General features: G+C 32.8%; 1 protein-coding gene across 1 annotated transcript; it reads left to right on the forward strand.

Annotated features, from left to right (window-relative positions):
* Position 1: 1 nt before the first annotated feature.
* LOC126816361 (glycosylphosphatidylinositol anchor attachment 1 protein) lies at positions 2-14935 on the forward strand. The gene is made up of 13 exons (XM_056099426.1): positions 2-122; positions 1971-2142; positions 3868-3952; positions 4279-4384; positions 5050-5212; positions 5742-5843; positions 6411-6607; positions 7079-7278; positions 9071-9222; positions 9369-9529; positions 10948-11144; positions 11791-11964; positions 13665-14935. Exons 2-13 carry the CDS (start codon positions 1971-1973, stop codon positions 13939-13941), a joined length of 1986 nt encoding a protein of 661 aa, XP_055955401.1. The 5' UTR covers positions 2-122; the 3' UTR covers positions 13942-14935.
* Positions 14936-17598: the final 2663 nt, after the last annotated feature.

Below are 17598 nucleotides of genomic sequence, written 5' to 3' on the forward strand. Positions count from 1 at the left end.
TATTTTCCAGTACTGGATAATTAAATCTACACATTAGCGAATCATATTTAGGATTTTCTAAACGTCATCGGCTTCCCCAGTTTCCATCCATTTCCGACCGTGTAAAGAGTAAAGAAGGAAAGGTTGCTATCGCTATTATTTAGCCTATTAATAAGAAAATGCTAAGTAGTCTCAATAATATGTATGCATTTGTTTTCTCCAGAATGACGGACTCTTTGTGAACGTCACGTGAAACATTGAGATAATATTTAATATTGTTTCCATCCATTTCCGACCGTGTAAAGAAGGGAGAGAGAGAGGGAAATGGGGTTTAACGTCCACTCGACACAAACTAGGTCATTTCGGGACTAACACATGGTTTAATTTTATTTCAATAATTCGCTTGCGCGTAGGGGTCTTTAGCAGTGGGAGGACCCGGAGAAAACCCACGAGGTTGGACAGGCGACCCTACTCCTTGCCACATACAACCGGGGATTCGAAACCACGCCAGTCGACTCAATGACAGACTTTATGATACAGCTCGCGCACGCTAACCATTCAGCCATTCAACACCCTGTGTAAAGAAGGAAAAATTGCTATCGCTATTAATTTATTTAGCCTATTAATTTAAATTATTAATAAGAAAATGCTAAGTAGTCTCAATAATATATGCATTTGTTTTCTCCAGAATGACGGACTCTTTGTGAACGTCACATGAAACATTGAGATAATATCTAATGCGTTTGTCGAGAGACAGGACTTTTTCCTGTTTCGGATTTGTGTTTTATCTGACAAACCAGCAAAAATTTGCAATTGAAATGAAAAATGGCCATCCATTCTGTACTGGTAACCCTAGATAAGAAACCTCATCATTCGACCCAGCATGTCTTGAGATAAACTGAAATTAGCAAAGTCTCTAACTCAATATCATCCAAAGTCTTCGATATTGAAAACACAAATTATTTGTCAATTTAAATCAACATTGATTAGCCTATTGATCATTTGATGTTGTGATCTTACCGGGAAAAGATGTGGGCTTCTGATATCCAATATTTAAAACAAAATAAACATTTTACCATTGGTACACGATTCTTGTACCATAATTACAAAGCCGTCATTTGTAACAAGGGACTCAAAAAACGAGGCTAGACATTCCACAAGTCATGTCAAATGGTTGGTGACGCCATAATAGCTGGCTTTTCCCGACATTTTAAAACGAAAGGTTTGACGTCATTATATATGTCATGAAGGCAGGGCTAAATATATGTTGTGTACAACAGCCAATCAAAATAGAGAACCGTTACGAGTTGCGCATGACTAATGCACTGTAATTATGTAATTATGAGTGTCCATATCAGTTTTGATAAAGACACCCTAGATGTGGTGGTATTTGGTAGTATTGAGTCTGTTTTGGGATTTGTATGGTTTTGGGTAAATCCGGTTAGCCAAATTTTAGCCTGTCCATAGTCTACAATTGCTCAAAGTCTAAGAGACTAAAGTTATCATTTGATTAACTTGAAATGTAATGTGTTATAATGTTCGTGATTCATGAGACAAATAATGCTAGTGATGTTCAACGATTTCTGATAATTACTGTCATAATTAATGCCCTTGATCAGTATGGAAATTCTTGTCGCTGGTCCAGTAGCTAAAGTTATAATTTGATTAAGTTGAAATTTATGCACGAGATAAATAAGTGATTTCCAATAATTTGAACAGCTTAAGTTATCATCTGATTACCTGTACATGATTTTAACGGCCAATCAAATTTTAATTAGTTTCGATAATTGCTTCATGGGTTGTTACTCTTGATCAGTTTTTAGTATGTTATGAATGCTGCGATAACCTAAAAAGAATAAATATACGACAATGTTGGCATGATCTGTCGACTTAGCTGTTGTGGGTGTATGTTTCATTGCCTGGGAACTTGTCTTTATAAATGAAAATGATGATATGATTCAAAACTCATGATATTTCTATTTTAATTTCAGATGGGATTGTTAACTGATCCCAAACAACGACAGAAAATCATCCATGCCATAACTAAGTATAACCAGTTGCTCTGTGTGTTATGCTATGTCGGAGGTTTCCTTTGGTTTTTGGCACTGGCCTATCAACCTTTAAATGCATCAACCTATTTTTCAGAAAATGCCTTGTTACCAGGTATGCATTACACACAATACAAAAAAGTAATTTACCAAAAAAAGAAATCGAACTGTTTTAATTATTATAACAGTATTTTTGCAGAAAATTTTATGATATACCATATAATTAGATTTAAACCATTTGCAATATATTTACTATGCTTTGTGCAATTTTACTGTTAATCTTCTTGTAGATTATTGATTGAACATACAGAAATAACTACCTAAATGTAGATTTCTGACATATGAGTACCAGTATATTAAATGTAGACAATGTTTACACTATTGGGATACACAACTTATACATCATTTTTATATTCCCACATTTTCATGTGGACGTATTATGCCGTCGCCCCTGTCCGTCTGTCCACAATTGTTTGTGGACACTCTACAGGTCACAATTCTTATCCGATTTTGACGAAACTTGAAATATAGGTTTATCTCCAAAATATCTCGGCTGCTTTCGATATTGGCATGTATCGGATCGAAACTTCATGGATTATGGCCCCTGTTTGTACGAAAAATCACGTTTTTAGCTTGTGGACACTATAGAGGTCACAATTTTTATCCGATTTTGTTGAAACTTGAAATGTAACTTGATAACCCAAAGATCTCGGTTCCTTTCGATATTCGCGCATATTGGACCATAACTTCCTGAATTATGGCCCCTGATTGTACAAAAAATCACGTTTTTAGCTTGTGGACCCTATAGAGGTCATAATTTTTATCCGATTTAAAAAACCGTATCATTATATCACCGTTACACCCTAAGGACGAATGAGTTCGAATTTCGTGAAAATCGGCCCAAAATTGACAGACAAAATGGCCACCGTTCGTTCTCAAATAGCGTAAAAATATGGTATATCAAGGTTGTGGACCCTATAGAGGTCACAATTTTTATACGCCCACATTTTCATGTGGACGTATTATGCCGTCGCCCCTGTCCGTCCGGACGTCCGTCTGTCTGTCCGTCCGTCCGTCCGACCGTCCACAATTTGTTTGTGGACACTCTACAGGTCACAATTCTTATCCAATTTTAACGAAACTTGAAATATAGGTGTATCTCCAAAATATCTCGGCTGCTTTCGATATTGGCATGTATCGGATCGACACTATATGGATCATGGCCCCTGTTTGTATGAAAAATCACGTTTTTGGCTTGTGGACCCAATAGAGGTCACAATTTTTATCCGATTTTGTTGAATCTTGAAATATAAGTTTATAACCCAAAGATCTCGGTTCCTTTCGATATTTGCGCATATTGGACCGTAACTTCCTGAATTATGGCCCCTGATAGTACGAAAAATCGCGTTTTTAGCTTGTGGACCCTATAGAGGTCATAATTTTTATCCGATTTAAAAAACTGTATTATTATATCACCGTTCTACCATAAGGACGACTAAGTTCGAATTTCGTGAAAATCGGCCTAAAATTGACAGACAAAATGGCCGCCGTTCGTTGTCAAATAGCGTAAAAATATGGTATATCAAGGTTGTGGACCCTATAGAGGTCACAATTTTTATCCGATTTTGTTGAAACTTGAAATGTAAGTTTATAACCCAAAGATCTCGGTTCCTTTCGATATTCGCCCATATCGGACCAAAACTTCATGGATTATGGCCCCTGATTGTACGAAAAATCGCGTTTTTAGCTTGTGGACCCTATAGAGGTCATAATTTTTATCCGATTTAAAAAAACATATTATTAGAAAGATTTCATATTTTGATTTACATTCTTTATTCAGGATTAGTAGATTATCAGTTCTATGCAGATTCAGATGTGATTTCTTACAATGATCAACTGACGGCAGAAATGAAGAAATCTGACAAGTTGGTATCTAGAATTAAAACCATTTCTGCATAATATATAATTAAGCCATGAATCAAATTAAATCATTGTATTCACTGGACCCAAGTCCAATATTGTCCGAGCTGAACATTTCCAACCATGCTGCACTTCGTGATCGATGAAAGAAAGATAAATATGGCCATGGTGATAATAGACTCTTCTGGATTAGCAACCTTGTGGGTTTTCTTCTCAGTTTCCTCACACTGCTAAATATCACTACTCACAAGCAAATTATTGAAATAAAATTTTACTACAGTAAGCTTCTATGGTGTTGTTTGCATTTTATATGATTGTGTTTATTTTTTAGAAAAGTTCCCAAAGACTGGATATTCAGAAAATTTCAAGATCTTGGATTAGATACATATTACCATAATTTTAGTCTAAATTATCCATTTGGAATGCCAAAAGACAAGGTAAGATAAGTAAATAAAATACAATATTCACTTATTTATCTAAAGAAACAGGGTGGTGGGAACTAGGAGGGTATGATTAATTTTAACTATGCACATAACCTGAAGTACAAATGGTTGTCTTTAATTTTATAAAACAACAGCCATAACGGAGAACTTATTATAGCACATTCCTGTAATGTGTTGAATTGACATTGTCCCTTATAATGTCACAGAGGCAAAATGATTTATACTTTGAGTTGTGTGCATTTCTGAAACTATTTGAATACCAAAATGACCTATTACTGTTGGACTTTTCTTGGTTGCAGTAGTCTCTTATATATGTTATTTTAACATATTTATATCTCGGGTGATCCCAATTTCAATGTTAAGCTGTATTTGATTGGTTGCTGAAAAGTATGCTATCCAGTCATAATATGACACAGAACATGTTGTTGAATCCTGCAAGATTGGTGTTGACATTTACTAGAATAAAGAATACTTCTTGTATTGAGTGTTCTTTACTTTTCCATTGAGCACCATTATTTACTGTATTAGCTCCGCAATAAATCACCGTTCATAGATTAATCAGATCTTTTTTGGGAAATAAGAAATGAAGTTTTTGATATTTTATGAAAAAAGCAAACGACACAGGGACTTTAATAATGTATATTGTTTATTATTTGTAGTCTATACCTGGTCAGAATATTTATGCTATACTTAGAGCTAAACGAGCAGCTAGCACAGAAGCAGTAGTAATGTCTGTCCCCCTGCGTTTGCCTAGTGTTATGGCTGATGAACAGACCTCTGGAGGAATAGCCGTCATGTTAGCTTTAGCTAAACATTTTAGAAGTTAGTAATAGATTTTTAGATTTTACTATTGACTTTGAGATCTATAAACAATTTAGCTCCATTTTAATTGCCTGAAATTTATAAATGTGTATACCCAGATGTCATCTTAATGATAAAATTCTTGTAAAGCCATAATCTTCCAAACTTTTCACTTTTTGGCAATGCTTTTTACTATTGATGACCCTCCCTCTTTTATGGAATAAACTACCTTTTTCACCACTGTTTACATTTTTAAGAAGAAAATCAAACTGTTAGTTTTAAGGCTTTTCCTCCATATAGAACCTTTAACATTCATGTACTTTAATTTGTTTTGTAAGTAAATTTTTTTTTTATCTTTTTTGTTGTGTATATAATACTATATATTTCTGATTTCGTTGTGATATAATCTTTTGTTGTAATATTTTTCTTTTTTGTTGTGATAAGTACTGTTTTTAATGGTTTCATTTCATAGTGTCATTGTACTTGTAGTACTTTAGTTAGTAATTGGCGAATACTTGAACATAAACCACCTACACATTTTTTTTTACAGAACAAACATATTGGGCAAAAGATATTTTATTTGTGTTGACAGAATATGATGAAATTGGAATGCAGGCTTGGTTAGATGGTTACCACCAAACCCAATCAGAATGTAAGAACAATAGTATTTATATAAGTATCATTGACAGAAATTTAATAATTAGAATGGCTTGACCAGTTGTGTGTTCCTGTGTCTACACAATAAGCCTAAAATATAAATTAAAATTAGTAAACCGACAGACTTCCGCTTAGTCTTTCTAAATAAACTTTTCTCATCAGTAATAAAAATCACACATAATATTAACCTACCACAATACTTTATTTTGACAAAATTATGTATTGCAGAATTTCTTGAACTACACATGTAGAACAAAGCAGAAATACAGCATAGACAAAACAATTAAATACCTATTCTCAGAAACAGAAAAAAATGAGAAATATTTAAAAGAAACATCTGTGGTTGATTGAGCAATATAGATGTTGTGAAATATGAATTTCTTTGTGTTTTAATATGAATATGAATTTAAAGATGAATGACCAAAAGTACTATTCAGTTTTTGATGTAGGTTGTCAAATGGGACTTGAAATGTAGCTATTTCTACTTGTATTCTTGACGTACATTACAATATTGCATAAGATTCATGCTGCAGGCGATTTCATATTGAAATTTCTCTTTCAGATATTCATTCAGAGAATCTGCCAGCTACAAGTGGTTCTATTCAGGCAGCTATAAATCTAGAAATACCTAGTGATAAATTTCATTCCTATAATTTAAAACTAGAAGGGTTAAATGGTCAACTTCCTAATCTAGATTTATCTAATCTTCTAGTTCGAATATGTGGCAAAGAACAAGCAAAAGTCACATTAAATAAAAGAGTAAGTGAAAACTTAGTTTTTTACAAATTGTAGCCATATATTCTTTTAACGAAGCTGTATACATTTAAATAGATCAGACAAGATAGATATTTATTACATAAAACACCCTTTTTTGGCAGCATGTAAATGACCTATAGAATCATTTCATATTTTGTTGCCCCCTTTTTACGATTAGTTGCTGGGTGTAGTTTAAAATGATTAGATCATTTTGATTTGGGTAAAAGATAAACGTGTTGATTTATATTTGATATGTTGATTTTGGACGTGGTATATATATATATATATATATATAGTTCTAGAGCCAATTTTATGAAATTAAGATTAGTGAACAAACTACTTGCCAAAAATTAATAGTATAGATTTTGTGCCATCACTAATGGAAAAAACATGCCAGGTGAACCGAATTCAATACTTTAACCCAAACTAAGAGGTTTAGCACCTATAAGTGTTTATGATGTTTTTAATTTGTAGTCTGATGCTCCAAATCCTGATGAATTTGAAGGTTTTCAACATTCTCTCATCACTATGTTACATATGATGTGGAATCAGGCATCTGGTACACCCACAGGAAACCATGGTCTGTTTCACAGATATCATATAGAGGCTCTTACATTACAAGGTGTGAAGGAAACTCGAACAAGGCGTTCTTTTGGAGTTGAAAATACAGCAAGGTATGATACGAAAATACTGTATAGATGACTAATGTGTACACTGTGAGATTGGTTTTAGAATGAAATTTGCTCTAAACATCCTACTGTTCTACACCAACCAGTTCAGTAGATAGTGTTGGTCTGTAACTCTGTATATTACAATGGAAAATGAATTTAAAAACAATTACTTAGATTATTCAGGCCACAAAGTTTCACGCGAACGATACCAATCGGTTACGTGCGGTCGCGCTAACTCAAAAACACGCGACCGATTTCCTGGTTACGCAAATTGAAATATCGGTTACGTTAACAAATTTCATTAACAGATTTATTCACATTTGATCAATTTTTATACAGGATAACTTTGTGACACAGGTCTAAATTATTTGTATTATAGCACAAACTCCATTCATTCATTCTTGGCATTTCATTTCTCCATCTTACCGGTACTTTGACAGATCACGTATTTTGACACCACGTAGGCTATTGACAAGTTGCAAGCAAGTTGATTTAAAAATGCCCCTCACTCCTAATTCTTTAAATGATTAGTTATGCCATAAATATTTGAAAGCGTACCTTTGGATTTTCAAACACAAAATGAGAAATGAGTTTGACTATTTAACATGTCGGCTTTATTTCCAAAGAATTTACTACACATGTTCCTTTCAGTTTTCACTATAGCCATGCTGTAGTACAAATGACCCGTATGTATGTCGTCAACTTTGACCCCCTCCCGGGCATCGCTGGAGCAATAATGTAAACGATTTTACTGTCCTGTCTATTTTAATATTATTTCATGACATCAAACTATTCTGTTTCCTTTTGAGACTTTGTGTGTACAGTGCCGAGGTTCATAATAAATACTGTTTGTCAACCAGTCGCTACCTATGAGTGAGGCTATCTCATGCTAGGTGCTTGGATGAATGATTGCAAGTGACAAGTGTAATATGAAGTACGCATGTAGTCTTCAGTGACCGAAAACAATGTGGTAGCTACCATTCCTGGTTTTTGAAGGTCAGATATGATATAAAAACGAAAATCCATTAGTAATTTTTGGAACAGATTCCCCTCATTATTGAAATGTAGGGATTTAGTGAAGTGGAACATTTTTTTTCTAATGTTTTATTGTTTAAATGGGGACACCGTGGGATTAAAGTCATAAACACTTAACCTCAAAATATAATATTAAATATAAAAGAATAAAATTAGTCAAGTTATTTCTTTAAAAAATACATTCATTGCAAGTGGAATGAATAATATTAATTGCACCATTTAAATCTGGATAAAACATGAAAACAGCGCAACCATTTTATTTAACCAATTGGTTACGCATAGGTCATCTGGCGTAACCAAAGAAAATGGTTACGCAGAGCATAAACCCGTAACCATTTTTCTGGTTACGCCAAAATTTGAAATTTCGTAGCCTGTTATTACTTTAAATGAATTGATCTCTTTTCAATAGACAATAAACAAGTTACTACATATGCCATCAAATACACAATGAATATATACTTCTATTTAATTTAAATGAGTAGAAAAACAAATTGGACATACAAAGGATTTATTTTTAAATTTTGGTTGCCCCCATTTTGAAAATTAATGAAAAAGTTTAACAATTTTGTACAACATCACAAGAAACTGACATTTCTTTAGTCACTAATTTAAAACATATTACATACTTAAATTGATTTCTGGAATGTATCTAAATGAAACAAATAGTGTCATGAATAAGGCAGGGTATGCTTATTATTTGTAGAAGTCAGTTTATAACATTTTCTAATTGTATATGCAAATTGTTATTCCTATATTTCAGACTAGTTGAAGGAGTTTTTAGAAGTCTGAATAATTTATTAGAAAGATTTCATCAATCGTTTTTCTTCTACATCCTGCCATCAACTCGTCGATATGTGTCTATTGGTTTATATATGCCACCATTTGGAGTAATGATTGCTGCAAGTCTTATCAAAATATCCTTTTAATATAAAAGTTATATTAATTATTATTAATGGGTAGTGTGAGGGTCCATATATTTTCAGATTTAGATTTTAGAAAATTATGAGTTAGCTTCAGTTACATTAATTGCCAATCTTTTATATTTCTTAATTTAATGTAAGCTATTGCTTTATGGATTGGAGCTGTAAAAAATGATGATGAGACATTGGATAAATCAACAACAAAAAAGAAAACCAGTAAAGAGAGTGAAAAAGAGACAAAAGAAAAAGATGAAGGGGATATACAATCAGAGGATGATGGAGATGGTGAAGATGACGAGGTAAATATTATGAATATATCTTTAATTTTTATTATTAGAAACTAATATCAGGGTTGATAATACTTACGGTTGAAAGACATGACAGATTTAAGACTTGTTGATATGAGCATGAAAACTTAAAAGTTATTGTAGTTATTAAAACCTCTGAACTTCATTTGAGGGATTGTTAATCCCAATCAAATTACAGTATTGTGAAAGTTTAATCCCCAACATGAAGATCAGTTGAAAAATGGTTCAATTCCATTTATTTATTGCAGGGATATTATGAATTGAAAAATTTCAAACTTTCAGCATCCTCTGCAGACAATAAAAACTAGATATGGTCAAAACGGACGAAAGCAAAATTCACTTTAGTCAAAACGACCAAAAATTTATTTAAATATATATCTCTGGATGTTTTTATTTTTTGTGGCTGCTATGTCTATAACCCTTATATACAAGCCGGAACCATCTTTAAGTTTTGCTGAAATCTTTTGATAAGCACCTTTTTATCCCGCGCGGAACGAAGTCGGGGGGGGGGGGGAAATATTGAAATAGGGTCCGTCCGTCCAGATTTTGTTTCCGGAGCATATCTGATAAACCGTTCAAAGGTATCTTTCTGAAACTTTGTACACACATCAACCTATTATTGTAGTTGTGCCTTTTGCTATTTAGGAATTTCTATGATTTATATTTTTGTGTTTCCATGGAAACAAATTTAAGTTAGTTTTTGGTGTATAATTTTGTTTCCTGAGCATATCTCATAAACCATCTTCATGTAACTTTGTGCAAACATTAACCCATTACAGTAGTTGTGCCTTTTACTATTTAGGAATTTCTGGGATTTATATTTTTTGGTGTTTAAATTGCTTGTAATAAATTAACTACATATACATTTATTAGTGTTGCAGAGAAGAGTATACATGAATAAATGTGAGGATTGTACCAAATCATTTACATAGCAGATTAAATGTCTGCCGTACCATCGTAATGATACTTTGCATAAATTATAGGATATATTATGCCTGTTCTAGGTTATTCTGGTATTTGCACTATACTTTCATTAATTGGCCCAAAACTTTGTAACAATACAAACAGCTATACATAACATAAAAGTCATATATAAATTGAGCTCCAGTCCTCTCTACTTGCAAAATATCTCTATTTGCTAAGTAGTCATATCATGTCTATCTCAAATCTTCTAGTAAATAGCAATATCTACTAAACAGGGCCACAATATGAGGACCAGTGACACTATAACAACATAAAGAAGTTGTTTTTCCTTATTCCTTCCAAACAAGTGCAAGGGCGCGAGATATTGATGACTATCTTTTTAATAGTTGAATCCAAATTATATACATGTAGTTTTCCACAAATAAATCCCTAAGATGAAGATGACACATGTTAATAAATTTTAATTTTTTATTTTCCTTTAACAGGATAAACCAATTACTGGTATAGTATCTGTAGTACCAGTAATATTTATCGGTATGTTAATGGCATTATTAGCATATAATGGTCCTGGTTTATTAACTAGAGTATCACACCCATTCAGACTTCGTCCTGAAGATTCCTTGATGTTTGGTCTGTTGGCTTTGTTTACTGCTTCTCTAGCCTTTCCTAAAATGTTTAATAAGTAAGCACATTTTTTTCTCATGTTAGCTATTTATAGATTTAATTAAAGAGTTATTGTGTCAAGCGATAATGATTTATTATAGCAGCTAAAATACAGTAAAAATTACCTCGTAAATACTGTATTTATGAATTACGATTACCTCGTAAACACTTTTGAAACTTAGCTCATTGAATTTACCAAGCACTCTTTGTGCTTGTTTATTATATTTTCAATTTGACTTGATTTGAATATATACAGTTGGGCATTTTCAAATTAGATATTACATGCAAAATTAAAGACAAACTTTCCAAGTCATCTCTGATCTTTTAACTTTCAATTTATGAGTCATTCCAGTTGTGAACAATATCTTACAAATTTAATACTTGGATTTTCGATAATCAGATATGTCTATGGTTAGATTAAATATATTGTTTAAGATTAATTACATTTACAAAACAGTATAGTGTGTTACCTGATTGCTAAATGAATTAAAATGCTTTGGATGAAAGAAGGCAAAAGCACCTTAATAATTCAATTACTCTGCCTTAAATTCAGAAACAACACCTCATTTGGTTTAACTAACTTTGAAATATAATCATTTCGGTCTTAAGATTTTATTTTAGGAGTAAAAGAAACAGACATTCATGACCAATAATTTTTTTTTCAGAAAAAGTCCTGATCAGGTATCACTAGAGTTAGACTGGCAGCTACTCAAGTGCATAGCTTTAATATTCCAGTCATTAGCTTTGTTTGCTATAGCCTTGATGAACATATCACTGGCATTTTTTATCGGTGCAGCTATGGTACCTGTTACAACATTTGTTGTACCAACTAAATCAAAGTAAGATATTTTATATTTTGAAGAGAAAAGGTGTGCTAAATATGTGTTAATATTCCCCTGACATCAATTTCTTTTTAAGAATAACTAACATTAACCAAACATTTGATAATGTATTTTTAAAAAAAAAAATTAAATAATATGCTTATCAGCGTATGACACTTGGTCATGGTAAAACACATCTCTATATGATCCAAAAGCATCTTGATAGTTTGTATCTGATATTTATATAAAATCTAATATCGAATCAGTACTCATTAGTTCGAGTAGCCAAGTTAAGAAAAAAAAACACAATTATAAGAATGAAAATACATAATTTTGCTGATAACAGAGACCTTGCCCTTAGTTGTCATGTTGAAATTTATAAAAAAAAAAAAAGTCCATCTGTAAGTCACACTATTTGGGTTACAATAATTCTGCTTCTAATAGAGTTTGAACCTTCAAACTCGGTGAAGGTGTTTATTAGGCAAATTCAGTGATAAGCAATTGAATTGGTTGATGCTTTTGAACACCAATAACTTTGATTTTACTAATTGGATGAGAGTGACTAAGTGCCAATACCTTGACTAAGTTCAATCATGAGCATTTTCTGCTAGGCTAAGTAGCGATAAACAATTTGATTGGTTAAGATTTTGGAACACAATACCGCTGTTCAAACTTCTTTCAGTGGAATTTGACTAAATAATGAAAATTAAATAATTTGGGTACCTAAAGACCTTTGAATACGATTTATTTTCCAAAAAGAAGTAGATTAATTAAATATTGTGTTACCAATGGTAGGGTGTCCCACCTAAATAAATATCTCCAAATATCTCCAATTACACCACAATATTTATATATATATATATATATATATATATACCAAGCCTTAAAAAAGTTTTGCACATTTATAGTCACTAAATAAACGGTCATGTTGTACTTAATAAGCTATGACCATTTAACCATCCATAAATAATAAACTGAAAAATGGTTACGAGTGTCGGCCATGACATCCAGGTACTTTTGAGTAAAAAATGGGTTACATGCTCTTGTTTTGAAATTAGTCTCGCTTAACCAGTCTACCAACCATTCTCCGTCTGATTGACAGGCAGGGATAATCAAGACTACTTTTTTTTCGAAACATAACAGAAAGCCTGAACAAGAAATTGAATTTAGAAACATGCACGTTAGGCAACTCAACAATTGTTTTAAGAACCTTGTAAAAGTAAAATGAAAATACTGCCTAACCTGAGTGTTTCAGAGACATTATTTGTACTGAACCAAAAGATGCCGCTCCTAACTGTATAGTTAATGACAAAGCAATTTGAAAAATTTGTAAATTCTAAAGAGCTGCTGTATTAACCAAAAAGTGAAATATCGCTACTATTCAGAATCGTCAATAATAGATTTTTTACGGCTGTAATAGTTGATAGATGTGTAGAGAATTTCATGTGCGATGGTTATTTATATACTCATACGAGTATTATCGTAGTGTACTGCGTGACTAGCCAGAAATCACTTTGTGACAAGCCACTGAAGCGTGTACATTCGCCGTGTTGAGTTCAACTTTTTGTAGAGAAAATTTCCGCTGCACGGGGCACACCCTACCAATGGGTCCAAAATATGCCACTGATTTGTGACATTAAATTTCTGTTGCTTGTGGTGGGTATAATCGTTGTCAGTCTGGCAACCCAGGTTTATTAATATATTATCTTACATTGCAGATTATTACGTGTACTACAATTAATATTATTATTATTGGTGTCACCAGCTTCATTAGTATTTATATCATCATTAATATCAGCACAAGCAGAAAATTACACAGAATATACAGAACTTCTGTTTATAACATGGGCAAATATGAAACAGTGTATATTTATGAAATTGTTAGATTTATATTTATTTGGTAATTGGACATATACAGTTGTCAGTTTTGTTATTTTCCCATGTTGGTTATTGTTTTGGGCTATACCTAATTGTTCAACTAATATAAGTAACTGATGTAAATCATGATCAAATTTTTGTACTTTAATAATATGCAATAGTCTGACCTTTTTTTTATTTTAAAAAGTGGACAATTGAGAATGGTTTGATCACCTAACTGTGAATGCATTCCTTACTGGAGTAGCGATACACCTATTGTCCAGATTTATTCATATGTTGTTATACATGTATTTTTTATCACTTTTAGAGACTATTTTTCTGCTTATTTTTGGAGCTTTCTTTGTCATTAAATTAAGACATCTTCATTTATTTTATAAAGGAAAGTTAATAACCTAAAAAGTGCAAATATAGGCCTTACATAAAATAAAATCTGTGGTTCTTAAGACGATCCTTCCAAAATATCTGATGCAGGAGGGATGTTTTAATTTTGTCAAAGGATCACATTTCATGGCACCACAATTTGCTCATCATACTGTTTATAGGAATTTATGATCATCCAGTTTCATTTATGATTGCCTGTAACATTTATCAGGGTTGCATACTTGATAACTGAGACTATGGTACACATCCAAATTTCATTAAAACTTTTTTTTATAGAGTTGCTTCCTGTAAGTGTAACCAGGGAAATATATTTACACAGATATCACATGCAGTGACATGCACCTCTTTTTAAGTGACACACTAATATCTGAGAACCAGAATATTTCTGTATGGCTTTGGCTCGATTACAGTCCATTAAAGATCAGCATAGAAAGTAATCTCTAGAATTTGTACATTTAATTTGAATTCTACTATTCATTCACATTTACATTTTGTCTCATTCACATAATGTTATTATATTTTAAAATATCATTTGCAGTATTTAGATTATCCATTTATATAATACATGTCACAATAAGGTGTAGGCCTAGAACTAACCTAAGTTTTTTGGTAAATTGATTTTTTTCGAAACTGGGACAAATCCACTGTAATTCTTGATATGGTTATACACAAAAAATAATAAAGAGACAACAAACAATTTCATGATCAAAATAGTGGTGTTGAGTATTTTAATAATGAAGATATGGAATTAAGTCTACAAGTTGTATCATAAAGTGAAGGTAAGGGATGTTTCTATCCACCAGAAATGTTAACACCCGACAATCTTAATCTGCAGTTATTATTTTGGGATGTGGTCAATATTCGTGATTTAGAGACAAGAGGACAACAAAATTAAGGGGTTGGTTACAGTGATATGTACAGTGGATAGTAGCATATCTTTAGTATGTTACTTAAACATACATTATGCAAGAGCTAAATCTGCCTATTGCAGGTCTTTCTTTAGGCCTGAAATGTTATATAACCTATTAGACATTTATTGACAAAACAAGACTATAATCGACTTTCGATGGCATCGGATACTCAAGATTTTAACTAGATTAAAACGGTTCGCCATTTAAAAATTTAATTTAAAAATGGAAAAGGAAGGCTAAGTACCGATTATACCAGTGCCCCGGTTACCACTGTCAAAACTACAAACAATGATAACTTGGCTGAGAATGAAGTAATCTGAATGCAATTTTCAATATTTTCTTTTTTTATCATCTATTTTTATACGCCCACATTTTCATGTGGACGTATATTGTCGTCGCCCCTGTCCGTCCATCCGCCCACAATTGTTTGTGAACAGTCTACAGGTCACAATTTTTATCCGATTTCAATGAAACTTGAAATATAGGTTTATCACCCTAAGATCTCGGTTCTTTTCGATATTGGCATGTATCGGACTGTAACTTCATGATTGTACGAAAAATCACGTTTTTAGCTTGTGAACACTGTAGAGGTCACAATTTCTATCCGATTTATTTTAAACTTGAAATGTATGATTATAACCCAAAGATCTTGGTTCCTTTCGATGTACGAAAAATCACGTTTTTAGCTTGTGAACCCTATAGAGGTCATAATTTTTATCTGATAAAAAAAAAACGTATTTTTATATCACCGTTAAACCCTAAGGACGGCTGAGTTCGAACCTCGTGAATATCGGCCCAAAACTGACAGACAAAATGGCCGCCGTTCGTTTTCAAATAGCGTAAAAATATGGTATATCAAGGTTGTGGGCTCTATAGAGGTCACAATTTTGATCCGATTTTGTTGAAACTTGAAATGTAAGTTTATATCCCAAAGATCTCGGTTCCTTTCGATATTCGCGCATATCGGACCGTAACTTCCTGAATTATGGCCCCCGATTGTACGAAAAATCGCGTTTTTAGCTTGTGGACCCTATAAATGTCATCATTTTTATCCGAATTAAAAAAACGTATTATTATAACACCGTTAAACCCTAAGGACGTTTACGTATGAATTGCTTGAGAATTGGCCTAAAACTGACAGACAAAATGGCCGCCCTTCGTTCTCAAATAGCGTAAAAATATGGTATATCAAGGTTGTGCACCCTATAGAGGTCACAATTTTAATCCTATTTTGATGAAACTTGAAATGTAAGTTTATAACCCAAAGATCTCGGTTCCTTTCGATATTCGGGCATATCGGACCGTAACTTCCTGAATTATGGCCCCTTATTGTACGAAAAATCGCGATTTTAGCTTGTGGACCCCATAGAGGTCATAATTTTTATCCGATTTAAAAAAACGTATTATTATATCACCGTTAGACCCTAAGGACGACTGAGTTTGAATTTCATGAAAATCGGCCCAAAACTGACATACAAAATGGCCGCCCTTCGTTCTCAAATAGCGAAAAAATATGGTATATCAAGGTTGTGGACCCTATAGAGGTCACAATTTTTATCTGATTTTGTTGAAACTTGAAATGTAAGTTTATAACCCAAAGATCTCGGTTCCTTTCGATATTTGCGCCTATCGGACCGTAACTTCCTGAATTATGGCCCCTGATTGTACGAAAAATCACTTTCTTTTTAGCTTGTTCTCTATCCATCTCTCGAAAATGTGGGCGCACCTGCCTGGCAGCCGCTGGTTGAATTATTATAGCAAGAATATTTAACTCTTAACTAATGTATCTTTAAGTTTGTGTATCTCAAAATTTCACTGGTAAACCTCAGATAGCATTATTGTCTACTTTATCGACACTTTAAAGGTTGGTGCCTTTTAGCTTCCATTTTGCCTATTTACAGTCACATGACCAATTTCTTTTATCAAGTTGTTTCCATGGAAACAAGTTGAAGCCAGTTGTAAAAACGCTTATATTGATTGGAACTAGTTAACATGAGTTGCAGAAAGTTAAACATGGGCAACTGGCTTCAATTGACTGGAATGGAACGAGTTGTAAGAGGCGCTCAGATTGACCATTTTTGGTTACTTTCACTTGTAAGCTCAACATAAGCCCCGCCTAACAAACGTCTCAGTTGTTGGAATTTCTAGTATAGTTTTAAACACTTCTGTCTTAGTAAAATTGTAATCATATCTTGGATTGTTTGTGTGATGTTGGAAGAAATTAGAAAATCCACAGGTTAATTCTATTAGTGCATATATTTAATTGGCTAATAACTGTAAAACAATTGGTGGATTCTTTGAATTGCAATAAATAGACCTCTAGTAAATTAATTTTTTGTAAAACTTACCTTAACTTATCACAGTCACTTGTCTAAGTTTTAATGTCAACACCTTAAATTGGCCTATTATTGATGGTTTTATACCACATTTGCCTTAAATCAACTATCCTACGAATCTATTAGGTGTATGATACATTCGCTGT

Source organism: Patella vulgata, chromosome 3 (assembly GCF_932274485.2).
Source record: "Patella vulgata chromosome 3, xgPatVulg1.2, whole genome shotgun sequence".
Classification (NCBI taxonomy): domain Eukaryota; kingdom Metazoa; phylum Mollusca; class Gastropoda; family Patellidae; genus Patella; species Patella vulgata.